This window comes from Dermochelys coriacea, chromosome 1 (assembly GCF_009764565.3).
Source record: "Dermochelys coriacea isolate rDerCor1 chromosome 1, rDerCor1.pri.v4, whole genome shotgun sequence".
NCBI classification, from domain to species: Eukaryota; Metazoa; Chordata; order Testudines; family Dermochelyidae; genus Dermochelys; species Dermochelys coriacea.
This window is the reverse complement of record NC_050068.2, coordinates 55,816,104-55,837,145: the sequence shown is the minus strand read 5'-3', so window position 1 is coordinate 55,837,145 and position 21,042 is coordinate 55,816,104. Positions and strand designations below refer to the sequence as shown.

Sequence of the window (21,042 nt, the reverse complement as noted above, 5' to 3'; positions counted from 1 at the left end):
CTCCCAATGGAAGTCAACCAGTGCTATGGATGTCCAGCACCTTTGAAAATCAATCACTTTTATTTAGGTACCGAACTATGGATGTAGCAGCTGATGGATACAGAGCCTGTAAGCACTCAAGGGTCAAAATTGTAGCTTAATATTTATTAAGGAATCAAAATCAGAATTGAACAGGTAGTTAATATGCTGGACAGCTGCTTTTTATACCATGGAACATGAATAATTTTTGTGGGTGCATATCTGGGTCACATGTATTGTAATAGTCAACCATCAAATGAGAGCTGCTATACTGGCTATGGTCTTGAAGACTGAAAATTGTTAGCTGGTGAAAGCACATCAGTATCCAAAGATATTTTCCTTAAGGATGACACCAATTGGACTGTACCTTGGTAGGTTTGTTACCAGTATTTATTTCCATGGTAAGTCTCAGCTTTATGAGCGTGTAAAGCAATAGTTCACATGTCATCCGTCCCTATCATTTTCTGACTGTTCACATTTTTAATTACAGGTGTAATTATCTGTGGGAGATATTCCATAGTTTGCTTTCATGTTGCCCGTTGTCTTCACTGTGCTTGTTCTATACTCTTGTTTGTTAACCAATGGAAGCTGTGACCTCTATGATGAGCTAAAGGAGTTGAAAACTGAATTTGACATCAATCTCTACCAGCGATTAGCAGAACCAGAGAACAGAACTAACCTGATAGTTGCACCAGCAAGTGTGTCCATTTCTTTGGGGCTACTGCAGTTTGGAGCTCAAGGAAACACCTTTATGCAGCTGGAAAATGCTCTTGGATACAACATCCACGGTAATGTGCACTTTGACAAATTATTTTTTAGCAATGACTGCTTTGCATTATATCATAAATTCACACTACAGCTTCCCTAAAGAGAAACTGCACAATCGAGCTAAACTTCTAATTAACAAAATCTGTAAGAGCTCATTGTTCTGTACTGCATTGTTTCCCCATATTTGACTGAACTGTAGGAACTGTTTAACCAGTTGATATGTATGTATTCATCCTACTTCTTTCTGATCAGTGCTCACTCTTTCTACTGCACTTTAAAACAAAATAAATGAAGATCTGGAAGGAACATGCAACTCGAGCTAAACTAATGTTGGATTCTCAGGATTTTCTTTCCATTTTAACCAAAGATTAATCCTACCACCTGACACAATATATCCATAGCTATTTTTCATGATCTGTGCACTGGTTATAGAAAACAGATGTCTCATCTTCAAAATTTGTAGCTTATACATACTGAGCCAGCTTTAGAGCTATCAGTATTCTTAAGCATGACATTTATTTTCATCAAATGAAGGCAAAAGTTAAAATTTATAGAGATTGCTGTTGTATTCTGTAACCTTACTTAGTTATTATTGCCTTTCTGTGAAGCATTGGTACTCAGAAGTAACCGTTCCAGCTCAACCCAGCTATTATATACAGATAAAACCAATATGTGCTATATATTTTCTCTGGTTGTCACACACAGTATCTACAGCACAAATACCCTATCAAACAAAGATATTAGTTGCAATGATGCCATTTTGCTATAATTCAATAAAGTCATTTTTAACCAATTCTCATTTATGGAAGCATTTTACCTTACTGTTTGCCATACATCTTGCCTCTTAGGGACTTAATTATTGAGAGAACTTTAGAAAATGGACTAGATAATGAAATTAAGGCAATTGTCCCATCCATATAAAAATTGATAAACAGCACTGAAGAGATTTTTCACTTATTGGTGAAACCTATTACTTGTTTCAATGCTTTTCTTCCTTCCTTCCATGCTGTGGATAATATTAACAAAACGGAATATCCCTGAGAAAAGGCTGGCATTTTTTCACCGTTTTAGTTGTATACATCACAAACCACATAAGTTTCTGACTTCATGTAAACTTACTTGTGTTTAATGTGAAAATAAATCAGAATGGCAACTATTACCAATCTGCAGCAACAATGAACTTCCAGAAAGAAAACCGGTTTCCCAAATGACATGTTTGGCTAAATCCAGCAGAAATAGATCAAATAAATATTTTCCTTGAGATAAGTAAAACCAAGTCACTGACGTACATAGCAGATAGAAAATTGCATTCCTCTATTATACTTTGCTGCTAACATTTTTGTAGCTCTGCCTTTAACTAAAATGAGTGATATGGTACAAAAATGCACCAATCTGGCAAAAACTACACTGATAGCCATCAGTATCCATTGAAAGTTCAATCATTCTTTAGGGAGAATCAACTTTCCCTGGCTTTAATAACCTCTTTTAATGTTCTGCAGCTTTCCCAATATCTGCTCTAGCATGGGCTGTTTGAGCAAAATAATGTCTAAAGATTTGTCTGTCTGAATAATAAACATCAAATAAAATATTTGAAAGCAGTTTTAAACTAGCCTACAAGTAAAAATTCAGAACTTTGGTTAGCTAAGATTGTTGGTGTTACTAAGGTTACAAGCTGAGAATACTGCATCTCATATAACATCTGCTTCTTATTTTACCATCTTTGAGTTCTTACATCCACATAGGAGCTTGCCAAACACTAGCATACTAATGCAAAACACATGAGAAAGGCACTTTACATCTACAAAAATCTGAATCTTCTTGACATCTGTTCAAGGAGTTCAATATTTTCCCCTTAAAGAGTAACAGAGCTAAGTTTTAAAACTAAGCTGTATTAGTCTTCATGCAGGTTATTAAAGGGACACCATTAGGTTAAAAATCATGGATTGGATTCTCAGGTGGTGTAAACTAGCCAATTTGGAATCTGAGAATCTGGCCCCATATACTTAAAATGTCCTAACTGAGATGCAGAAGGATCCTGTTCTTTGGACATAGGTTTGGCAATCAGGAGAATTAGGTTCTATTCCTGATTCTGCTACTAACTTCCTGTGTGATCTGTGGCAAGTCACTTCAGCTCTTTATGCTTGTGTTTCCCCTCCCACACTTTGTCTTGTCCAATTAGATTGAAATTTTTTCAGACAGGGGTTGTTTATTATGTGTTTGTAGTAGTGCCTAGCACAATGGGGCCCTTATTTCCATTGGGTCTCTAGCACTGCTATAACACAATGAAATAATAATAATAATAAACACCACCTCTGATAATTAAAACCGGAAGAATATTTTGAAAAATCTACTTTGCTTTTCCCCATTTATGCTGTTTGTTTCCTGTTTGGATTTCTCCCCCTTTGAAAACTGGTAAAGAAGCTAGTAATATTCATTTTTGTTTGTAGTTAATTCAAGCCAATCACTATCCGAGGTTCTCCTGCACTAGCAAAGTGCTGCTGTGTTTAAGTTGCAAACACTTCAGGGGGATGTTAATCCATTTACAAAAACCGGCTTCAATTAGAATTTGTTAGACACAGAGAATTTCATTGACACATTTCTAGTGGTTTTAGATTCTGTAAAAATAAATTTAAGCAAAATCTCTGTATAAAGTCAAATTGGACATGACAGGGTCCGCTAAGTGTATTTTAGGTTTATGCAAGTTGATTTTTTGTGTTCAGCCCAAGGGGAAACTTGTCTCCCAGGATCTCTTCTTTTCTTTATATGGGGTAGGCTGGGTATACCACTTCCACAGCATCCTTCTCCTCTACCCCTGACTCCACAAAGGACACTCCACAGGGTCTTGGGCTGTTGTATGGGGCAGGAGAAGGTTGGGAACAACATCGCACACCCTTAACTCCATGGAGAAATCAGTGCAGCCCAAGGGCTGCTCCATGTTGCAGTGGACACCCTCTCCCTTTCAGAAGGGATTCTGGAAACAGCTGTGGACATAGGAAGCATCGGCACCTGGTCTTCATTTGAGGGGAGAGCAGGAAGCCCCGGAGCCAATGTTGAGGCAAAGGGGTTCTTTAATGTCAGTGCTGTGCTTCCAGCACAGTCCCAAAATCAGAGATTTAAGGGCATCAGGCATGTGTGCACGTCCCCTCAACAGAATGATTTAGAGAAAATTCCAGAAGGGGAAGCTCCAGAGTTTTCCCTCCCCCAGCATTCCTCTTGCAGATCAAATGAACCTTAGTGGATTGTATTTTAATGCTACACCACCACCCTAATTCTTACATGGTGCTTTTAGATTCATTTAGATGCAAAGCATTATTGTATTTTAAAACTTCAAAAACTTCATGATGACCAAACCAAAACCAAGAATGTATAAAAGAAGGGTTACTTATTGATAACTGTTGTTCTTCAAGAGTTGCCTCTATGCCTTCACATTTATGGCATCTAGGGCCTCTAGTGTCGAGGACTGTACAATAAAGCCATGTCCACTGGTGGTGCAGTAGCGTGCTCCTATTAGGATGACATCATCGGCTCCATCTATAAAAGGAAGTGCACCTCCGCGACAGCCTTAGTTTCTTCTCCCTAGCCTGCAGAGTCCGGAAATACAAAGAACGCTGAGACAAAGGGGAAGGTGGGTTGGTAATATGACTGCACAGAGGCAACTCTTAAAGAACAGCAGTTACTAACTTTCTTCTTTGAGAGCCTCTGTGAATTCCCACGAATGTGGGTTTAGCAAATGGTGCCACCATCAGAGGACAGCGGGCAAGGAGTTCAAGGAAAAAGCAGACTGCAGCGCTGCCTTACTAAAAGAAATATTGCCGCGGGATGCCAAGTCCAACAAATAGCGCTTAGTGAAAAGAAAAGGAGTACTTGTGGCACCTTAGAGACTAACAAATTTATTAGAGCATAAGCTTTCGTGAGCTACAGCTCACTTCATCGGATGCATTTGGTGGAAAAAACAGAGGAGAGATTTATATACACACACACAGAGAACATGAAACAATGGGTTTATCATACACACTGTAAGGAGAGTGATCACTTAAGATAAGCCATCACCAACAGCAGGGGGGGAAGGAGGAAAACCTTTCATGATGACAAGCAGGTAGGCTAATTCCAGCAGTTAACAAGAATATCAGAGGAACAGTGGGGGGTGGGGTGGGAGGGAGAAATACCATGGGGAAATTGTTTTACTTTGTGTAATGACTCATCCATTCCCAGTCTCTATTCAAGCCTAAGTTAATTGTATCCAGTTTGCAAATTAATTCCAATTCAGCAGTCTCTCGTTGGAGTCTGTTTTTGAAGCTTTTTTGTTGAAGTATAGCCACTCTTAGGTCTGTGATCGAGTGACCAGAGAGATTGAAGTGTTCTCCAACTGGTTTTTGAATGTTATAATTCTTGACGTCTGATTTGTGTCCATTCATTCTTTTACGTAGAGACTGTCCAGTTTGGCCAATGTACATGGCAGAGGGGCATTGCTGGCACATGATGGCATATATCACATTGGAAGATGCGCAGGTGAACGAGCCTCTGATAGTGTGGCTGATGTGATTAGGCCCTATGATGGTATCCCCTGAATAGATATGTGGACAGAGTTGGCAACGGGCTTTGTTGCAAGGATAGGTTCCTGTGTTAGTGGTTCTGTTGTGTGGTGTGTGGTTGCTGGTGAGTATTTGCTTCAGATTGGGGGGCTGTCTGTAAGCAAGGACTGGTCTGTCTCCCAAGATCTGAGAGAGCGATGGCTCGTCCTTCAGGATAGGTTGTAGATCCTTGATGATGCGTTGGAGGGGTTTTAGTTGGGGGCTGAAGGTGATGGCTAGTGGCGTTCTGTTGTTTTCTTTGTTGGGCCTGTCCTGTAGTAGGTGACTTCTGGAAGAGTACCCAGAAGTACACATCTTCCAATGTGATATATGCCATCATGTGCCAGCAATGCCCCTCTGCCATGTACATTGGCCAAACTGGACAGTCTCTACGTAAAAGAATGAATGGACACAAATCAGACGTCAAGAATTATAACATTCAAAAACCAGTTGGAGAACACTTCAATCTCTCTGGTCACTCGATCACAGACCTAAGAGTGGCTATACTTCAACAAAAAAGCTTCAAAAACAGACTCCAACGAGAGACTGCTGAATTGGAATTAATTTGCAAACTGGATACAATTAACTTAGGCTTGAATAGAGACTGGGAATGGATGAGTCATTACACAAAGTAAAACTATTTCCCCATGGTATTTCTCCCTCCCACCCCACCCCCCACTGTTCCTCTGATATTCTTGTTAACTGCTGGAATTAGCCTACCTGCTTGTCACCATGAAAGGTTTTCCTCCTTCCCCCCCCCTGCTGTTGGTGATGGCTTATCTTAAGTGATCACTCTCCTTACAGTGTGTATGATAAACCCATTGTTTCATGTTCTCTGTGTGTGTGTGTGTATATAAATCTCTCCTCTGTTTTTTCCACCAAATGCATCCGATGAAGTGAGCTGTAGCTCACGAAAGCTTATGCTCTAATAAATTTGTTAGTCTCTAAGGTGCCACAAGTACTCCTTTTCTTTTTGCGAATACAGACTAACACGGCTGCTACTCTGAAACCGCTTAGTGAAAGTGTGTCAAAATTACATATAGCTGTTTTGTAAATCTCTACAATAGGAACCTACCTCAGAAAAGCTACAGCAGCAACTGTGGCCCTAGTAGAGTATGTCTTTAAGCCAAGAGGTACTGGTTTTCGGGCGAAATAGTAAACCTTCAATACATCTCTTAATCAAGTGGGAAAGAGCTTGTTACTAATAGGCTCCTCCTTATACCTCTCCCCATAGGAAACAATCTGTCTGATCTTCCAAAGGGCTTAGTCCCACACAGGTAATAGTAGAGATAGATACAGACAGAGACCTGTGCTGTAAAGTATAAATATCTTTTGGCATCCAAGACTCCCCTGGGTGAGCATGGTTCTTCCACTTGTCTGGGGAAGAAAATGAGGAGGAAAATATACTGCAACAGATGAAAATCTGAGAATACCTCAGGCATAAAACTGAGGCGAGGTCTCAAAATGACCTTTTCTTTGGGTACTACTGTGTAGAGTTGAGGCCATCAAGGTACTGGGCTTGCTAACCCTCCTAGCAGAGCTAATGGCTTTGAAAAATACCATTTTGATAAACAGGTATTCTAAGAAGGTTTGGGACAGGGCTTTTAGGGTGGACCCATCAATATCATTAAGATTAAGTTCAAGTCCCAGGATTGGGAAGGCCCTCTAGTAGTAGGAAAGGCATTAGCCATTTCTTTACACAACATGGAGACTTGAGTGAGAGAATAAAGGTTTGTGTCTAACAAAATTATGACAGGAAAAAATAACTGCTAAATGATCCTTCAGGGAAGCTACTGTTAGACCTTGTGATTATAAATGCAAGAGAAACTCTAAAATTGCAGGGACTCCCACACAGGATGGGATTAACCCTTTACTTTTGGTTCAGCACATAAACTGTGTCTATATTAGTCTTAAACTTCAAGGTGGCACTCTTTCTGGACTACAACAGTACTGCTTGAACTCGCTGTGAACATCCACCCCAGGCTAGATAATGGAGCAGCAGCTATGGGACTTGATTAATAAAGAACAAAAGGAGGGTAATATAATTAATGCCAATCAGAATGGGTTTATGGAAAATATATTCTGTCAAACTAATGATATAATTTTTGAAGAGATAGTAAGTTTGGCTGATAGATACTTAGAGTTCTGTAAGGCATCTGACATGGTACTGCATAACATTTTGATTAAAAGACTACAATAATATAAAATTAACATGGCACATATTAACTGGATTAAAACCTGGCTAACTGCTAGGTCTCAAAATGTAAATGTAATCAGGGAATCATCACTGAGCAGCTGTGTTACCATTGGGGGCCCCACAAAGCTTGATTCTTGGCCCTACACTATTTTATATTTTTATCAATGATCAAGAAAACAAAGTTTTAATTGATAAAGTTTGCAATGACACAAAAATTGGGGGAGGACAGATCACTGATACAGAGCAATCTGGCTTACTTAGTAAGCTGGGCACAAGCAAACAAGTTTTAATATAGCTAAATGTAAATGCATATATTTGCAAAGACATCAGCTGTGCTTACCAGGTGGGGGACTCCATCCTGGAAAGCAGTGACACTCTATAAATACATCAGAGGAATAAATACCAGGGGGAGAGAGGAGTTATTTAAATTAAGCGCCAAAGCTGACAAGAATAAATGGATCTAACAAGTTTAGGCTTGAAATTAGACAATGATTTCCAAATACCAGAGGAATGAAGCTCTGCAACAGCCTTCCAAGGGGAGCAGTGGGGGCAAAAAACCAAACTGGCTTCAAGACTGAGCTTGGTAAGTTTATGGAGGGGATGGTATGATGAGACTGCCTACAATGGCATGTAGCCAATCTGTGACTGCTATTAGCAAATATCTCCAATGGCTGGCGATGGGACACTAGATGGGGAGGGCTCTGAGCTACTCCAAAGAATTCTGTCCCAGGTGTCTGTCTGGTGGGTCTTGTCCACATGCCCAGGCTCTGATTGTCATACTTAGGGTCAGGAAGGAAGTTTCCCCCTGGTCAGAATGGGAGAGACCCAGTAAGTTTTCACCTTCCTCTGCGGCATAGGGCACAGGTCACTTGCAAGTTTAAACTAGTGTAAATGGTGGAGTCTCTGTAACTTGAAATCACGATTTGAGGACTTCAGTAACTCAGCCACAGGTTATGGGTCTATCACAGGAGTCGGTAGATGAGGCTCTGTGGCCTGCAATGTGCAGGAGGTCAGATTAGATGATCACCATGGTCCCTTCTGGCCTTAAAATCTATGAGACTCTGAACAAGAGTTGTGGGTTGTGGTGGATAAACCACTGAACATGAGCTCCCAGTGCAAAGCTGTGGCCAAAAGGGCTGACGGAAGAGCTAACAATAAAGAGAGAGAGAGAGAGTTCTGTTTAGGTCTCTGGCAGCAGAGAAGGAACTGAGATGGACAAGGGACGCACTCTCTTATACAGATGGAGCCAAAGATGTCATGCTAGCACAAGCACTACTGTCCTCCTCTCCTCCCACAAGTGGCTACAGCTGTGTTACACAGTTCGGTAGCTCAACTCTTGCAGCAGCAGAAGACATAAGTGGGGATGCAGAGAGGTCCCCGAAGAAGAAGAGTATTTTTTTAAAACAAGAGTAAATAGAAAAGTCAGACAGACTGTAATGTAAGGTCAACTACTTAGTGTAGCAACAGTATAGCAATTTCTAAGGTAATGTCTATCCTACAGCCTCAAGTAGTAACGCTACAGAGCTTGGGTTAAATACACAGAGAGGCTTTCTTTCTCTGAATTTAATCAGTGTTTTGAATTCTCTTCAACTTCCTATTAAAAAGATGGGCAGTTACCTGAACAGCCGTGGCACCTGCAGGTATACATAGATTAGATCTGTAGCTACAGTGATTCTTGCTCACATGCACAGAATGGAAATAATAGCCAAATTTAACTTAGGAAGGAATTTTTCCACCAGGGCATATTGGAAGGTAGCTCTTAGGCTTTCTTCACTTTCCTCTGGAGCAGTGTCCATCCATTAGAATTAAGTGATCATGTCCAAATAGGCATTTCCTGTGATTGCAGCAAGGGAGGAGCTAACATTGGTGGACCTTTGTTCTTTCTATTAATGTCATCTGTGTTTTTGCTACAAAAAGCTCTTGGTATATACAACGTATTGCAGGGTATCCCTAGGCAATAGTCTCCGCCTCACTAATAGTTTCACATACTTGAATTTTCAATTATTTTACATCGTTGTAGCATCCAGAGGGCCCAATCAGCATTATGTTAAGTGCTGTTGAAATCACATAGGAAGAAATGGTCCATTGCTATTTGTTAAGTGCTGACAATTCTCTTGGCAATGAATTATCATTAACACTTTATTTTTGCTATTGTTAAGTTCAACATGAGAATTACAGCATTGATTTTTCTCCTGTCTGGCAGATCCAAAAGTGCAGGACTTCTTGCATACCAGATATGAAAAAGTGACCAACTCTAGCCAAGGCCCTGTGGTTCAGTTGGCATGTGCCCTATTTGTGCAAGCTGGAGTTCACCTGTCTCCTGACTTCATTGAACATACTGCACTTTGGGCAAACAGCAGCCTCCAAAAAATCAACTTCAGTGAGCCTAACAGCACTGCTGCACAGATAAATGAATGGGTTACCAGTAACATTGAAGGTAAAACAACAACTAATAGAGATGATTATTTAGGCCCCAGTTGTAATAATAAAAACTATACAGATACCAGCAGCTAGCACTCTAGCATTTAACCAAATGTAATAATGTTTAGTACTATGCTCTATACAGAAAGGCATAGCTTAGCAGTCTTGAACACAAGACTGGGAACCAAGAACGCCTGTGCTCCAATCACAATTCCGATACTGCTTCACAGCATACCTTGGGCAAGACTGCAGTATTCTAGGTACCTAAATAAAGGATTACAGGATCAAGCCCTTAACCAGTCTGCCTTTGTTCCTTGCTTTGTAAAATGGGGATAATAATATCAACCTAGCAGGGATGTTCTAAGAACAATTAGCTAGAACCAAATTCTCCCAGCTATCACCGAGTGTAGTATTCACCACAATGAATACTTCCAGTACACTCAGTAGTAGGTGTTTACAGTATTGACCCATTCGTTTGTACAGTGAAAACAGAAGATGAAATTAGCAAACTTTATTCCTTTACATGACTAGGAAGTTTAATGAAACTAAATCCAATCTTAATGAAAAATATACTGTAAGCCATTAGAATTACTGGGCCAAATTAATCACTGGTTCATGCCACTGATTTTGCATGAGTTATACTAGGGATGAATTTGGCCATCAACTTGATTAGCAGGTAACTAATGTGATTTTAAACATGCATGTTGAAATTGATACTATTTGCTCTTGAAAAGTCTCCTCTATCTTCCTCAACAGAACTATAATAGGACTTTATGATAGAAATTGATTGCTCCAGGAAACATTGTTGACAATAAGAAAAGGAGGACTTGTGGCACCTTAGAGACTAACAAATTTATTAGAGCATAAGCTTTCGTGAGCTACAGCTCACTTCATCGGATGCATTTGGTGGAAAAAACAGAGGAGAGATTTATATACACACACACAGAGAACATGAAACAATGGGTTTATCATACACACTGTAAGGAGAGTGATCACTTAAGATAAGCCATCACCCACAGCGGGGGGGGGAAAGGAGGAAAACCTTCCATGGTGACAAGCAGGTAGGCTAATTCCAGCAGTTAACAAGAATGTCAGAGGAACAGTGGGGGGTGGGGTGGGGGGGAGAAATACCATGGGGAAATAGTTTTACTTTGTGTAATGACTCATCCATTCCCAGTCTCTATTCAAGCCTAAGTTAATTGTATCCAGTTTGCAAATTAATTCCAATTCAGCAGTCTCTCGTTGGAGTCTGTTTTTGAAGCTTTTTTGTTGAAGTATAGCCACTCTTAGGTCTGTGATCGAGTGACCAGAGAGATTGAAGTGTTCTCCAACTGGTTTTTGAATGTTATAATTCTTGACGTCTGATTTGTGTCCATTCATTCTTTTACGTAGAGACTGTCCAGTTTGGCCAATGTACATGGCAGAGGGGCATTGCTGGCACATGATGGCATATATCACATTGGTAGATGCGCAGGTGAACGAGCCTCTGATAGTGTGGCTGATGTGATTAGGCCCTATGATGGTATCCCCTGAATAGATATGTGGACAGAGTTGGCAACGGGCTTTGTTGCAAGGATAGGTTCCTGGGTTAGTGGTTCTGTTGTGTGGTGTGTGGTTGCTGGTGAGTATTTGCTTCAGATTGGGGGGCTGTCTGTAAGCAAGGACTGGTCTATCTCCCAAGATCTGAGAGAGCGATGGCTCGTCCTTCAGGATAGGTTGTAGATCCTTGATGATGCGTTGGAGAGGTTTTAGTTGGGGGCTGAAGGTGATGGCTAGTGGCGTTCTGTTGTTTTCTTTGTTAGGCCTGTCCTGTAGTAGGTGACTTCTGGGTACTCTTCTGGCTCTGTCAATCTGTTTCTTCACTTCAGCAGGTGGGTACTGTAGTTGTAGGAATGCATGATAGAGATCTTGTAGGTGTTTGTCTCTGTCTGAGGGGTTGGAGCAAATGCGGTTATATCGTAGCGCTTGGCTGTAGACAATGGATCAGGTGGTATGATCTGGATGAAAGCTAGAGGCATGTAGGTAGGAATAGCGGTCAGTAGGTTTCCGATATAGGGTGGTGTTTATGTGACCATCGCTTATTAGCACCGTAGTGTCCAGGAAGTGGATCTCTTGTGTGGACTGGTCCAGGCTGAGGTTGATGGTGGGATGGAAATTGTTGAAATCATGGTGGAATTCCTCAAGAGCTTCTTTTCCATGGGTCCAGATGATGAAGATGTCATCAATGTAGCGCAAGTAGAGTAGGGGCATTAGGGGACGAGAGCTGAGGAAGCGTTGTTCTAAGTCAGCCATAAAAATGTTGGCATACTGTGGGGCCATGCGGGTACCCATCGCAGTGCCGCTGATTTGAAGGTATACATTGTCACCAAATGTGAAATAGTTATGGGTCAGGACAAAGTCACAAAGTTCTGCCACCAGGTTAGCCGTGACAGTATCGGGGATACTGTTCCTGACGGCTTGTAGTCCATCTTTGTGTGGAATGTTGGTGTAGAGGGCTTCTACATCCATAGTGGCTAGGATGGTGTTTTTAGGAAGATCACCAATGGACTGTAGTTTCCTCAGGAAATCGGTGGTGTCTCGAAGATAGCTGGGAGTGCTGGTAACGAAGGGCCTGAGGAGGGAGTCTACATAGCCAGACAATCCTGCTGTCAGGGTGCCAATGCCTGAGATGATGGGGCGTCCAGGATTTCCAGGTTTATGGATCTTGGGTAGCAGATAGAATACCCCAGGTCGGGGCTCCAGGGGTGTGTCTGTGCGGATTTGTTCTTGTGCTTTTTCAGGGAGTTTCTTGAGCAAATGCTGTAGTTTCTTTTGGTAACTCTCAGTGGGATCAGAGGGTAATGGCTTGTAGAAAGTGGTGTTGGAGAGCTGCCTAGTAGCCTCTTGTTCATACTCCGACCTATTCATGATGACGACAGCACCTCCTTTGTCAGCCTTTTTGATTATGTCAGAGTTGTTTCTGAGGCTGTGGATGGCACTGTGTTCTGCATGGCTGAGGTTATGGGGTAAGCGATGCTGCTTTTCCACAATTTCAGCTCGTGCACGTCGGCGGAAGCAGTCTATGTAGAAATCCAGGCTGCTGTTTCGACCTTCAGGAGGAGTCCACCCAGAATCCTTCTTTTTGTAGTGTTGGCAGGAAGGTCTCTGTGGGTTAATATGTTGGTCAGAGGTGTGTTGGAAATATTCCTTGAGTCTGAGACGTCGAAAATAGGATTCTAGGTCACCACAGAACTGTATCATGTTCGTGGGGGTGGAGGGGCAAAAGGAGAGGCCCCGAGATAGGACAGATTCTTCCGCTGGGCTAAGAGTATAGTTGGATAGATTAACAATATTGCTGGGTGGGTTACGGGAACCATTGTTGTGGCCCCTTGTGGCATATAGTAGTTTAGATAGCTTAGTGTCCTTTTTCTTTTGTAGAGAATCAAAGTGTGTTTTGTAAATGGCTTGTCTAGTTTTTGTAAAGTCCAGCCACGAGGAAGTTTGTGTGGAAGGTTGGTTCTTTATGAGAGTATCCAGTTTTGAGAGCTCATTCTTAATCTTTCCCTGTTTGCTGTAGAGGATGTTAATCAGGTGGTTCCGCAGTTTCCTTGAGAGTGTGTGGCACAAGCTGTCAGCATAGTCTGTGTGGTATGTAGATTGTAATGGATTTTTTACCTTCAGTCCTTTCGGTATGATGTCCATCTGTTTGCATTTGGAGAGGAAGATGATGTCTGTCTGTATCTGTGCGAGTTTTTTCATGAAGTTGACAGATTTCCACTCTATACGGCTAAATTCAGTGCCTTGCATAATGACAGGTTTCAGAGTAGCAGCCGTGTTAGTCTGTATTCGCAAAAAGAAAAGGAGTACTTGTGGCACCTTAGAGACTAACAAATTTATTAGAGCATAAGCTTTCGTGAGCTACAGCTCACTTCATCGGATGCATTTGGTGGAAAAAACAGAGGAGAGATTTAAATACACACAGACAGAGAACATGAAACAATGGGTTTATCATACACACTGTAAGGAGAGTGATCACTTAAGATAAGCCATCACCAACAGCAGGGGGGGGAAGGAGGAAAACCTTCCATGGTGACAAGCAGGTAGGCTAATTCCAGCAGTTAACAAGAATGTCAGAGGAACAGTGGGGGGTGGGGTGGGGGGGAGAAATACCATGGGGAAATAGTTTTACTTTGTGTAATGACTCATCCATTCCCAGTCTCTATTCAAGCCTAAGTTAATTGTATCCAGTTTGCAAATTAATTCCAATTCAGCAGTCTCTCGTTGGAGTCTGTTTTTGAAGCTTTTTTGTTGAAGTATAGCCACTCTTAGGTCTGTGATCGAGTGACCAGAGAGATTGAAGTGTTCTCCAACTGGTTTTTGAATGTTATAATTCTTGACGTCTGATTTGGCTCATCTTAAGTGATCACTCTCCTTACAGTGTGTATGATAAACCCATTGTTTCATGTTCTCTGTGTGTGTGTATATAAATCTCTCCTCTGTTTTTTCCACCAAATGCATCCGATGAAGTGAGCTGTAGCTCACGAAAGCTTATGCTCTAATAAATTTGTTAGTCTCTAAGGTGCCACAAGTACTCCTTTTCTTTTTGCGAATACAGACTAACACGGCTGCTACTCTGAAACCTGTCATTGTTGACAATGTCAGCTCGCACTTTGATAAAATTTTCCTATATTTTTTGACACTGCCAATGGCTTTCATAGTAGGGAGGTGAATAAAATGGCATGATCAATTAGAAAACTTCACACTAGAGCCCTTATTTCATGGCAAAGGGGACATAACCTGCCAAAAGCCTGTTTTCTATCATTGACACTACCAGACTCTCTGGGCATAATTTCATGTTCAATTTATTGCACATAGATTTAGTCACACTTTTTTCATTACTGCTAGAAGAAGTTATGCAGTCATTTAAGACTCTGAACATTTACCCTTCTTAGAGATTTTAAGGTTAGAAGGGACCATCATGACCATCTAGTCTGACCTCCTGCACATTGCAGGACACAGAACCTCACCTACCACCCCTGTAATAGACCTATAACCTGTGGCTGAGGTATTGAAGTCCTCAAATCTTGACTTAAAGATTTCAAATTACAGAGACTCCAACATTTATTCTAGTTCAAACCAGCAAGTGACCCATGCCCCAAGCTGCAGACGAAGGTGAAAAACCTCCAAGGTCTCTGCCAGTCTGACCCGGGAGAAAATTCCTTCCTGACCCCAAATGTGGCAATCTTCTTCTTAGTAGAGCAGAAGACTTACTATAAATATACTGTCTAACATAGAAAGTAAAGATAGCAACAGTGTTTTAACTATGAAACTTGTTGAGTAAGAGAGCATTTGCCATACCAGAGTAAGCCAATGATCGACATACTTCCATCTCTTTAAAAACATGTATGTGTATAACTAATGTTGAATGTAGTGAATGCCAAGAAAAAGTAAGGGATATACTAATTTTCTGAGCTCAAATATGAACAAAAGTATGAACCTGATGTCGGCCTGACCCAATTTGTTGGAGGTAGAATGCTCACCTCTGGTGACTTGGCCACTTTTGTAGCACATCAGGACAAAAGGGTTCAGAAGAGTTAAAAAAAAATCTGATAATTTGGCCCTATGTATGTCACTTAAAAAACGAGAGAAAGATATGCAGGATTCCCTCTGCAATGTGTGTGTGTGTGTGTGTGTGTGTGTGTGTGTGTGTGTGTGTGTGTGTGTGTGTGTGAGAGAGAGAGAGAGAGAGAAAGAAAATATAATTCATCTTCTCCTTTTCTTATGCAGGTGGAGAAACAGACTGCATACATCTGGATACAGTTGGTTCATCACTTACCCAGATGGCTGTGGTGAGCACCATGTACTTCAAAAGCATGTGGCAAAAAAAATTCTCTTTCACAGATACTCAGTCCTTGCCTTTTACCACTGCAAATGGCATTACCATGAAAGTGTCCACAATGTACCACACGGCTGAAGTCAATTATGGTAACTACTTTTCATGCTCTCTCTGACATATGAAACAATATTGTAAACTACATACATTTTAAATTTATTTACTGCCAGCACTGCCTGCAATGTGCGAGGTGCTGCACAAACAAGGAGGAGCGCGCTTTGGAAAAATGCCAAAATATAATAGCTCAGAAATAGACCTTTTCTCTGACACATAAAACCTGTGTGTGCGATGCTTCTATCCAAACTTCTTCTATTCTATACTATAGTTTAATGATGATTGAAGGTGAAAGTAGGAGCCAGTAATGCCCTACAGAAGCACAGGCTTGAACATGAGATCTTGTTTTGGGTCTCAGACCTTCCCTCGCTAAAGTAAATGGCAAAACTCCTGATGACTTCAGTGGGAGCAGGATTGGACTCTCATTGAGAGACAGAATGTTGAGCAAAACACTGGGATTTTTCCCTGCTCAATCTGAAAAGTGTGGGATCTCTTCGCCTGGAGAGCCATTTGAGGACGACAGAAAGGAAAGTTGATATTTTAACATCTCACAGATAGAAAAGTGTCATTAACAGTGCAGCACCCTCTCTTGTGCATATTGCAAAGGCTACCCTCGGTGAGAATCTAAATCCTACTGCTGTACTAGAACCCATGATTTTCAGAACTAATGAGCACTACCAACTAAACCTTACTGACATTTTGTAATGATATGCAGCCAATTGCTTATATAGACATTATAGTTTCATACCAGTAGTTGTGAGACTGCAAATAAAACTGATGATCATTGAGTCAAAAAACCCCAAACACTCTACTCTTAAAGCATCAGCTGCTATATTTAACTCCTTCTCTGTGTTGACCACTGCAGGAGTTCTTCTTGGACATGCCATTATTCCATTGGAACACTGGCTCCTTAAAGGGGGTTTAGCAGGGCTGTGATGTTGCACTGCAAAAAGTTTTATATGCATTTATGTTATGCAGCCAGCAACTAGTTAATATTAATGACACCTAAATTAATGAATACTGTACCCTGTTCCCTAACCAATTATTCATTTGAAGGTCCATTAAGTTGTATCCTCTTTTGTGTTTATAGGTTTAAAGATTTTTGTTTGAATTTGACAGGTTCTAAATGCTTTGTAGTTCAATAAAGCTGTGCGCTTCTTGAAAGCGGCTTAACCTGTGCTATTGATTTGGGTGTATGGATGAGAGTATTGGGCAAAGTACTTCTCAATGAGTCAAACAGGAACTGCTTTTTCTTTTTTCCTAGTAAGTGTAGTTCTGCTGAAAAGTGCTACATTGAAAGAGCTGGAGAATGAAGTCATCTATTTATTCAAAAAGAGCCGTCATAAGACCAGTCACATTGTAAACTCACCCGTTCTCATCAAAGTTCCTCAGCCCTGACCCAAAGGGAGTACCATTAGCGTGAACAGACAGCTAAATCACCATGCTTCACTGGGCTGGCCACTGACACAGCCACAAAGGATGTCAGTTATCACTCTTTGTGTTAGCAAATGTGTGATGTGGACACTTGTCAGCTCGGAAGTGAATTAAGACCATTAACTCAGTTCACGTGAGCCAGTGACCTTCATTTATTAACTACCTGGTCCACATTCAAGCCAGTGACTTAGTGGTGAAAGGCTCTGTATGCTGGTACTAGTGCCTTGAGCCACCTAAAGTTCCTTAGAACTGCTTTTTCCCTTGAGCGATGCCAAGGATTATGTTTTCAAACCTGTAGGTCAGTTCCACACTGCATCATTGGAGCGGTTCAGTGTAGCAGAGTTGCCTTATCTGGGGGAGACAGTCAGTATGTTTGTGGTGCTACCCAGTGACAGGAGGACATCTCTGTCCAAGATTGAGTCACATCTCTCAGCTAAAATCATCACTGTTTGGGCCAACAGCTTAAAGAGAATGAAGATGGATATTTTTCTACCTAGGTAAGTGACACACTCCTTCTCGAGGGCCTGGCCATCCTCTAACCATACATATCTTTTATTGTCAGAGTTGTGTTGTGTACATTATTGTTGGCATAAGCAATGACATATAGGACACCTGTCCTTTTAGTAGGACACTTTCAACTCTAGTCTCCTGATCACATGATCAGTAAAGCACCCTCTCTCCCTTCTTTAGCCAAGAGAGGTGGGCTCGGAAATGCCAAATACTATACATATCTTATAGACCAGGGGTTCTCAAACTTCATTGCACCACGACCCCCTTCTGACAACAAAAATTACTACATGACCCCAGGAGAGGGGACCGAAGCCTGAGCCCGCCCGAGCCCTGCTGCCCTGGGCAGGAGTAGGAGGGGCAAAGCCAAAGCCTGTGCCCCTCCACCCTGGGTGGGAAGACCAAAGCCAAAGCCCCAGGGCTTCAGCCCCAGATGGGATGCCTCTAACCTGAGCCCCACCACCCAGGGCTGAAGTCCTTAGGGCTTCGCCCCTAGGCCACAGCAAGCCTAACAGCAGCCCTCGTGACCCCATTAAAAAGGATTTGCAACCCATTTTGGGATCCTGACTCCCAGTTTGAGAACAGCTGTTATGTACTAAAATTGAACCATTATTTAAAAAACAACCTGAATTTGATTCTACAAGTCCTAATTATATGCAAGAAGTTTATCTGGGGTACAATAATGCTTTAAAAATGTACAAAGGGAAGAAAATTATTTGTGCCTATTCTTGCTCTTTTGCTTCGTAAAGAAAACTTCTAAAAAAGAGTTGTCTAAATATTTCAAAGTATTTTACTATGTATTTTTAGTATTAGAGATATTATATGAGCTCCAGCTCTACCAATCACTGCATTTCTTCTGTGTACAGGGCAAGTTCACACTCTCCATCATTCCAGCCCTTCACTATTGCCAGAATTTGCACGTGACCCCACAGCATTTTTCAAACAAATAGAATGTTAGGATGTACCATCTCTGTGCAAAAGAGGGAGGGCATTTCCTGGATGTACTTAGCACATCAATCAGCACAGAAAAACTCCTGAAATACCTCCTGAAATACATTCCCCACACTAATGGAAACACTGAAAAATGTTTTGTGCATTAATGTTCTTTTTCCAAGCTAATGTTTTGCAGATGCATTCCTACCTACAACCAAATTTATGACAATTTTTTAAAAAAGAAAGCACAAATGGGGGTGAATGCAAAGTTCATGTATATATTTAAATGAAATCTACTGTGTTAATTTTAGATTCAGAATTCAAAGTCACTTTGACTTAAAAATGGTTTTACCTGCCTTGGGAATTACAGACATGTTTGATCCAACTGAGGCTGATTTTAAAGGTATTTCAGGTAAGATTATTCCCTATATAGGAAATGATCACTCAGTGTATAGATGTATTGTAGATGTTTACATGATACTTGTTTGACTGATTCAAGAGAGCCGATCCTTCTGTATGAATTAATTAATTACTTCTGGCTCCATGAAAATTAAAAACACAATCCAGATTCTATTGAACTACTGTAGAATTGAAATTTCTTTCAAACTACTGCATTTTAGGTTAAGCAAAATTTGGTGGTGGGGAAAGATTTTTTAAAGATTAAAGCCAGTGAGACAGAACATTGCTGGAATGTGTTTGCTTAGGTGCCGGCTCAAGTCTACAAGGATCACTGCAGATCAAGCATTTATTACTGGTTCTAAATAGTCATTCCACAGTCAGTGACATTGGTGTAACAACCACAGGTCTCTTTAGTCTGAGTCTTGATGACAGTCACACAAACAACCTTTATGCATGCCTGTAATCTCCCTTCATTTCTGTTCCGCAAGCCAACAATCAACATAATAATACCCAGCCCACAATATCCCATGACCACATGTTGTTAAGATAGAAACTGACTAACTACCAGGTCTCAAAAAACCTGATGTTATTCTACTCACTAGAAAGTTTTATCCTGATTTAATTTTAAAAGACTAACTGTCCATGTGCTTTGACTAATACATATCACTTCTAGCAAGGTAAACAATTCCAACTTGGGCACTTGCATTCAAAGACTCTTAAATGGAGATTTTATGGTGAGACTCTCAGCCTTTCTAATATGATTCTTGTCAGTGTGTGATTGTCATTAAATGGAGGCATAGCCACAAGAACATCTTCTGGTACAGTGGAAAATGCTTTAGAGGAAGTTCCTGATGGAAGTTTGCTTCCATGGGACAAAGCTCAGGGCATAGATTTTGTTTTCTACCCCCTATTAAATTTGAGTATGTGTTCATTATAATATGATCACTAATTGCACAGAATGCCTTGTTAATTAGAAATGAGGTGTTAATATGCTGCTAAAATTCACTGATGGTTCACATTATAAATATGTATAACAGTTATTTAGATAGGATGAGTGCTTAAGGAGGATGAAATACAATGGACCAAAGCATACTGGGGAGCTTCTTCTGTATTGTTTATGACTTACTCCCATTGTGCTTTTTGATTAAGAAAAATTTGAGTGGCACTTTTTCTCAAATTTTACCTATTATTTAAGGGTGTCTTTATTTTCCCTGTCCTTCCCTTCCCCTCACCTCTCTGGTTTAATTCTGAGTTCACCCACAGGCTTAGGCACAACAAAGGAGAAAAGCAGGGCAATTGACTATTACCCATAATAATAAATACCGAATGGGGGAGCTACTGTTGGGGTTTTATAGAACTATCCTCAGCAATCTTACTAAGTGTCACTTTTCTCAGAGTTCTATTTTGTTTTACCAGTGATTCTGTCTGCTCAACATGTTTTTGTGGGAGTTTCTTTGGATGCTTAGTTGACCCAACATTAGTTCGTTGTTCCCAACACACTCGGTAGTTGCCATTCATACCAAGAAATCTTAATGATTACTAGAATTAGTGAAAGAACAATCAAACCATTGGTTGGTCACTTACCAATAGAACTCAGCGTTTAATTCAGTGTTATTAAATCATGTTTATTACAGTAGTGCCTAAGGACTGACCAAGAATGGGGCCTATTGTGTCAGATGCTGTATAAACACTGAGTAGCAGTGTCCATGCCCTGAAGACCTTTAAGTCTAACTGGACAAGATAGACACAGGGTGGGGGAGTGGGTAGAATACACAAGCAGAGTGAACAATGTGATTGTCACAAACAGCACTTAGTTCCACTGTTTTTGGTGGGGAGGGAGAAGAGGGTTAGTTAGGAAGGGATAAGCT

The 21,042-nt window shown here is 40.9% G+C and overlaps 1 protein-coding gene across 1 annotated transcript in view; it reads left to right on the top strand.

The window, feature by feature from the left end:
- The first annotated feature begins 227 nt into the window (after positions 1-227).
- Positions 228-21,042, top strand: part of SERPINE3 (serpin family E member 3) — a 32,853-nt gene continuing 12,038 nt past the window's right edge. The window contains exons 1-5 of the mRNA XM_043504484.1: positions 228-806; positions 9,758-9,991; positions 15,742-15,939; positions 17,634-17,832; positions 19,087-19,187. Coding sequence (XP_043360419.1) covers positions 548-806; positions 9,758-9,991; positions 15,742-15,939; positions 17,634-17,832; positions 19,087-19,187 — 991 coding nt within the window. The 5' untranslated portion in view covers positions 228-547. The remainder of the gene's footprint in view (positions 807-9,757; positions 9,992-15,741; positions 15,940-17,633; positions 17,833-19,086; positions 19,188-21,042) is intronic.